Source organism: Sphaeroforma arctica, assembly GCF_001186125.1.
Source record: "Sphaeroforma arctica JP610 unplaced genomic scaffold supercont1.692, whole genome shotgun sequence".
Classification (NCBI taxonomy): Eukaryota; class Ichthyosporea; order Ichthyophonida; genus Sphaeroforma; species Sphaeroforma arctica.
The window spans coordinates 3,421-10,885 of NW_014039866.1; the positions used below are offsets into that span (position 1 = coordinate 3,421).

A 7,465-nucleotide genomic window follows, 5' to 3' on the forward strand; every position below is an offset into this window, starting at 1 on the left:
GTATGTATNTATGTATCTATGTATGTATCTATTATCTATGTATCTATGTATATATATATATATATATATATCAGGAGTTGGGCTCTGCTTACAAGTTGTCATTCACTCGCTTCATGTATTGTGTATCACAATGAGGTGTAACCACGATGCCCTGTATATCGCTGTGTCACCATCCTGTTGATTGTTTCTCACGGGCGCAGTTACGCATCGTACAACTAACCCACGCTGCTTTGCAACTTGGCACCTGGCTACGCGCCAATCTAACACATCTGCTGAAACCATTTATTTAATATATATTAGCATATATATATATTATTTTAATTCCCTACCAGAAGTGGGAGGTATGATGCACATGGTTTTAGATCATCCTGGCCTGTCCGTCTGTTTATTGGGCCGTTCACCTTGGATACAAGGTTTATTGTAGGCCCATGCACTATCGTACAGCGCTTCCTGACTATATACCCATGTCTCACGCACCCAATCCTACTATTCTAACACAGGTGGAAGGTGTGGTGCCCCGAATATCATAGTGTCTCCGTCTGTTTCCAGGACAGGGTCTATCAACCTGGGCCATATGTCCGGTTCCTCTTACTTGGGACCCATGTTTGGTTCTCGGTCCATGAATATGGCCATGTCTATGTCCAGGTATGAAGAGCCATGCACACTACTAGTTATGCTGCGTATGTGTGGCAGCCGTTCTGCTGCTACTTTTGGTGGCTGTCGGCTCAGCTCAATGAGAGAAATCGTACGAGGGTTAATATAAACGTTGTATTATAAACGACTCATTGTCAACGCACATCAAATAAGCAGCCAATGAGCTGGACCACATGCATGCATGCATGCTAGGGGAGGAACTTGCGTGTTTGTATCTATAATCTATGCGATAGGTGATGAGCTTCGTTGTCATGTGAATATACTAGGAAAAATAGAAATGTCTGTGTTCAGGTACGCGGCAAGCTTGCGATAGGCTTCGTCTACATATGTATATCGACATTGTGAGATTTCAAAATATGCGTCTTAAGAGGAACTGTTTCTCGCGCTTAAAGTGTTTGTTGTGTGTGTGGGGGGGTATAAATGAAGAGGGATGCTCATGGCCTCGCTATCATCGGCACTGTTGTAGCTAGACATGTAATCTGTGTACAATATATATGTACAAACATATATATGTATATATATATCCCCTAGAGCTTGCTGACACACCCTCCACGTGCAGATCTGGACTCGGTGTACCCACGAGTCGTGTTGGACGATATGGAGGTGATGAAAGCGACAAAGGAAAATGGCACAGTAGTTCGTTGAACCGCAAGGAAGCTTTGCAGCTGGCGGATGATTACACTAGCAATGGGGTTATGCTGATAGAGGATGTAAGTTCGAAACATTGCGTGGCTGTATAACTAGATTGTTGTATTGCCTGTTTGTGATACATGTATGCCATTTAGATGCACAGCTTCTGTTAGTTGATATTTGGGGTTTTATGGATGTGGTACAGTACTTGGATGTGTGTGCAAGTGTGTGACTATATTCTATTGTGTGCACACTCAAATGGCTCTCCAGCTTTTCCTTTTCAGCTTACTAGCGTTCTGTTTGGGTCCCGCTACTACGCATCCGCTTCTATGCAGATACCCCTCTCATCCTCTTCCTCTTCTACATGCAAAACTAAAGGCTCACTTCGTTCACGTATCTACGCAGAAATTTTTCAATCCCATCTTCATAGAACTTTCCAACCCCACACATTTGTTCTGTATACTTTGCTTGATCCTCGCCTATACGTACACGCTTATTCACAATTACTTGCCACTCCCACTGTACATTTAGCCTGATTCTCGCTTTCTACGTACAAGAGTTGATGCAGAAGCCTTGCACTTCCCCTATCTTCTTCCTTTTGGTTTTTCTCAATTCCCGCTTATACGTATCTAGAAGAGCAAATCTTATATCTTTATATCTTTCTCCTGACACTTCACTTAATGCCCGCATTTGCGTGTACGCCCTTGTGCAGAACATCCCAAGTTTTCTGGCTTTCTATTAAAATTTGGCTGAATGTTTGCTTTCCGTAGACGCCTCTATGCAGAAGATCACCAACATATATATATATATATTATTTGTTCTCTTGATTGTGTATATGCATGTTATTTTACTACTTGCTCGCTCTTCTGTACACGGGTGTATGCAGAAGATCTCATCTGATTATTTCTTCTCTTAACTTCATTGTGACTGTATTATTTACTAAGTGTTCGTTCTTCCGTACACGCCTCTATGCAGAAGATCCCAAATTTTCTGATTATTTCTTCTGTTAATTGTATATATATTGTTTTAATTTGTTTTACTAAGTGCTCGCTCTTCCGAACACGCGTGTATTCAGAAGAGCCCAAATTTTCTGATTGTTCTTCGTAATTTCATTGTATATACTTTATTTTACTATGTGCTCGCTTTTCCGGGCACGCGTGTATGCAGATGCTGTCCCGGTCATTCTTGTCCACCGCCCTGGAGCACATCGACGACTTCAGCCCAGGCCACTCGGCAACACAGTCGCAGCCACACACGCCAACTCCCACACCCACCCACAACCCACCACAGTACAACAAACACACAAGCACGCACAGACACGCACAGCAACAACCACCCCGTGATACAAGTAGCAATACACATGGTGGTGATGCGCACACATCAACGGATGTACGAGGACTACCCCCAAGGCGGAATGAGAGAATTGAACACATACCAACGTCACGCGACAGCTACGACCGCCAGGAATGCGCGCGGGAGTTCCATAGTGGACAATTACATAGGAACCGAGGCGAACATGAACACCACCACTCTCCGTCGCCACCACCCCCGGACCTACATGTACAGGCACCTTACTGCCCGCCAACCAACACGCGTCCCGGTATTGAGGACCCAGGCAAAGCAGGACCGGACACCCACGCGCCCATACAGACACGTGGGAAAACTTTAGGTGAGCTCGAGCGATTGCCCACAAGGCCATTTGATGGATCAGCTCCTATCACTGAGCATCGACAGCAACAGGTGAGAACCATCAATGTGAGGGTTGGTTCTTTGCGAGTATTATGAGCTTTGTTTGCTTTTTGTCCTATTTTGTGTTTGTGTGTGTCGAAGTATATATAATACAGGTGTATGCGTGCGTAATAGTCGGGGTCTATAGCAACCCCTCTCCGTTTATGTCCAGACTGTAACAGTGGGACGCACATGTCTATGATACTTGTTGATATGGAACCATAGACATACGTGGTTATGTAGCGAGAAGAGTCTTCATTGGCGATATGTTGTAAGGAAGTATACGGATGTTCTGTTTTTCCTGTCCAAAGTGCGGATGGTGTAAGTATCGGAGGTGACTTCTTAGCGAATATTATTAGTGATGAACCCATTTATGCGAAGCTTTGTGGTAGAAGCCGATTGCAACCTAAAGTATTCTATTCCTAGTGAGTACCTTATTGAAGCTCTGTTCTAAGCCTACTTCGCTCTTCGACTAACAAATGTTCGTTTCAACACGCGTACAGTATTACATAGCCCCCGACGGTAGCAGGACTTTGGTCGAAGGTAACCGCAACCGAGGGGATGACTATAGAGACCAGAGTACATACCCACTTATAAATCAGTCAAGGCAAGGTGTGACCATGCACACATCACACACATCACACACATCGCACACATCCGCACAACGTGACGATCGATTGTCGGGATATGATTCCCCACGCGCACACGAGCTTGATCATAACCGGACGTACACATACGGACAAGATAGGGGTGCGGACCACGGGCAGGGGCGGGGGCAGAGGGTTGGGAGTCAGCATGTACGAGAAGTGGGACAGGTGCACGGACAGTTTGGTACACGAGTTGAAAACTTAGAGAGTTCAGGTTTGACCCAGGTGTCTGCGTACGGTCAGGAGTACGGTAGTGGACAATTAAGGTGGACAATTCAGGGACACGAACCGGCCGGTGACAGTCGAGACAGAGGAAATGGGATAGGGCTGTCGTTTGGAGCGGATAGTGCGAGCGCGAGTGAGTACAATGATGAGGATGATGAACCCCCTAACTTGTCGCATATCAGCAATCTGTCACATATCAGCAACATGTCGCAATGTAGTCAGGTCTCGTTGTCCGAGGCTCAGGGTCGTGAGAGTGGGCCACAGATGTATACTAAGGGAACCACACGAACAACCGAACCTACACAGGGACATACCCGTCCACAAGCGCAAACATCGGTACAGCCGCAAACGCAGATGAATGCACCCAAGGTACAAGCACACGCCAATCGGCCATCACACTTTCCTTATCTGGCGCATGACCCGTCAAACTACCAGCATGAGCGCACCAATGAGCTCACGGGTATGTTAAACCCTCCGTCTGGTGCCGAAATAAGGCCTGGTCATGCGAGAATAATACCCACGCCTGAGATTGGCTCGGATACTGAGAGCCTGTACAGTTATAAACTGAAGCTCAGCGCACAGGGCAGTGCTGATGTGGGGGTCTGTTTCAATACGTTACCACGGGGATACACAGATGAAGGTGAGTGTTTCTAACGAACTTGTCAATATGCGCCGAGGACGACACTTCGTGGGCTTTGCAGGCGGGACACTCGGAGGGTTGGTATTTATGCATGTAGGTGCATACTTATGCTATATCACGGTAGACGCTACAAACCGTGTAGGTGTACATTTATGCTATATTACCGTAGATATTACACACACTGTCCGGTGTTGTATTTATGAACTACTGGCTGCAATCCCTCTTGAATTCCTCGCCCACATATTTGTACAGACAAGTGTCGAGTACAAAGCAGTATTGTTTACAATCATTTGTTCGAATGATATGATTTGAGATTGTTTCTATAAGGGCAGTCAACTAATATAACTTGCCTTGTACTATGACTTCAACTATGATCACTAACCGTAACTGGCCATCACAGGTCCCAACGAAGATGACGAGGATATGGATGCGCCGCCTACTTTATCCGAAATGGGCAGGGAGCGAACTCAACAGACGGCACAGATTGCCTTTAAGCATACTTCCGATATGAATAGAAAGCTTGAAGCTGTCGAGACATCAAATGCAGAGACGAGCGGTGGGAAAGCTCCACAACTACCTATGGGGGCAGAGTTAGGCATGCCGCTGCCAGCTGATGAACCACAGCGTGGAAGTTCCCCTGGTACATTGCCACAGGCTGCAAAAGGTACAATGAAGAACTTGCAGACTTCATCAGGCTCCATTCACGACCATGCTGGCGGTAATGAAACGCCGACTATATCCGAGGGTGAGAGCAGACATGGACAAGAGCCTGAATTGGATGACCCAACTGCGCATCCTAGACACCAAATCAGTCCATCTGGACCGAAGGGAGGCCAAGGCACTTTACTTCAAACACAAGCTGTCGGAACTCAGTCGAAGCATGAAGTTGGTAGAGGCGGCAAGAATGAAATCAGCTCACCACCAAGTTTGTGTGGTATCAACAGTAGCCATCCCTGAGATAGCGGAATTGAATAGTGCAAAAGCTTGCATATGGGCCTGGCTTTGATATTCCTCTAAATATGATTTAGACGTCTCTAGGCTATACGATTATAAACAAGCCTTTGGCGATGGTGGAATTAGATTAGCTTTGCATCCTCCAAAGCTATTTACATTGCTTATTTCTCGCATTTACTGGTTATCATTCCTCAAATTAATTCAGACTTTAAGTGCAGATGGTGTAGTGTGGGACGACATTTGTGGAAGTTTGTTCTTAATTTTGCGAAGGTATTGCTGCTTGGACAACAAGCTGAATGGTACCAAAAACGTCAAAACCAGACATGTGAGAGTATGCCTCCTTGTTTATTGTGAATATCGTGATGTTGCTTAGCCGCTTGTGTCCTCATCGTGGATCCTCGTTTGTGTTGCTACTGCATTGGCGTATTTTAGCTTTTGTATGGCAAGACTAGGCTTCTGAAATTTGATTGTGACGAGTGATGAAAGTACAAGTAAACATTGTGATTTCCTGCAAAATAGATTGTTTCGTGCAAATGTTTTGGAAGGTAATAATACAGCTCTAGAGGATGGTAAACGGAAAGAATGAGACGTGCCCTTATATCTTCAAAGATCTAGTGCAGCGAAAGCCACACGAATTTCTACACCCCAATCTTCAGGTATATTAGCGACTTAGAATCCGTCTCATATGTTGTCCACGCATATATCTTCTAGATATCCAGCTGTATCACCAACCCTACACTACAGGCTACAGTTCGGATTTGTTCCCGGCCAATATTTGTACACAGTTGTAACAATCTCCAAATTGAAAGAACAGGTGTCTGCTACCAGTTAACAGCAAAACATAGGTAGCTCACAAATTGGATGGTTGATTCGATACCAAGATACTGCATGCACAGTTATCAAGCTAAATACATTGCCGCGATTCCAGGTATCTGGAGCTGAATGCTATTAATTTTATATCATAAGTCAGTCTCCTAAATGATATGAGACTATGATTCTACTTGCTAATTTTTATTTTTTTTATAGGGCAGTGTGAGCCCTAGTTCACTGCTTATATCGGAACTCAGAACTATTTTTGTTCGCAATCGGACTCTGGCAGCAACTCAACGTTCTCTTCTCTCGGCCTCCTCCAAAATAAGTGAAAGACAGATAAAACAAACGAACGTATTTGCGATGAACGTCTCTTGGGCTTACTACCCATTAATGTATTGGTTATTTCGGCATCAAGAAGCTGGTCCTGAATTTCAACAGGCCGTGCACCGACCGCGTTTGAATTTATTATGAAGCTATCCGTACTTGAAAATCCACCGATTGGTTTCGTTGCCAATTCAAGAAACTCTTGATCACTGCATGTGTAGTTCTTGAGCACCTGCTCGAATGTTTTATACTGCATTGCTCGGTCTATATGGGATACAACCCCATTAAGCCCTCTGATGTAAGCTCTGACCCAAGCCTGCTTTACCGCATCTGTGAAATCCTCAGCAGGTATACTGATAGAGACTGTAAGTATAAGCACACGTCCCAAGACAAGAAGCGTCGGTCTACCAATGCCCGTTGTCTTGCACAGCTTGCGCAATTTCCGCTGTGCATGCTCCTTGTAGCGGTTAGAATCTTCATCGAGTGTCATAATGATAGCGAGTATCAGCGCAACAAGTTCTCCCTTTGTTTGGGTCGTATCGAAAACTGACTCAAGTGAAGGTATATGTCGGAACAGTATCTCGAAAAAACTATCTACAAATTTTGACAGAGAGAATACATCCACAGTCCTTTTCCCAACTACTATCATCCAAGAATCTTGGATGAGATCCCTCCCATCGTAGAGATTCGCCGCTAGTATCGCTTCTGTGAGCAACCTGTAATCCATCGCATGTCCTTCCTTTAAACCCTCCATATGTGCACCAAAATTACTACTCATATTCCGATGTTCTATGTACCTCATGTCTGTATTGCTACTAGCCGTATCTCTGAAGTTCGAATCTGCAAACAT

At 44.9% G+C, this 7,465-nt stretch overlaps 2 protein-coding genes across 2 annotated transcripts in view; one reads left to right on the forward strand and one right to left on the reverse strand.

Moving 5' to 3' along the window:
* The window catches only part of SARC_08074 (hypothetical protein), a gene marked incomplete at its 5' end in the record, with an annotated part of 8,793 nt that extends 3,209 nt beyond the window's left edge, over window positions 1-5,584 (forward strand). The window contains 5 exons of the mRNA XM_014297957.1: window positions 501-645; window positions 1,214-1,364; window positions 2,452-3,024; window positions 3,516-4,524; window positions 4,925-5,584. Coding sequence (XP_014153432.1) covers window positions 501-645; window positions 1,214-1,364; window positions 2,452-3,024; window positions 3,516-4,524; window positions 4,925-5,481 — 2,435 coding nt within the window. The remainder of the gene's footprint in view (window positions 1-500; window positions 646-1,213; window positions 1,365-2,451; window positions 3,025-3,515; window positions 4,525-4,924) is intronic.
* Window positions 5,585-6,547: 963 nt separating this feature from the next.
* On the reverse strand, window positions 6,548-7,465 carry SARC_08075 (hypothetical protein; the record flags this gene model as incomplete). The annotated part of the gene is made up of 2 exons (XM_014297958.1): window positions 6,548-6,605; window positions 6,639-7,465. The coding sequence occupies 2 exons, from the start codon at window positions 7,463-7,465 to the stop codon at window positions 6,548-6,550; spliced, it is 885 nt and encodes a 294-aa protein (XP_014153433.1).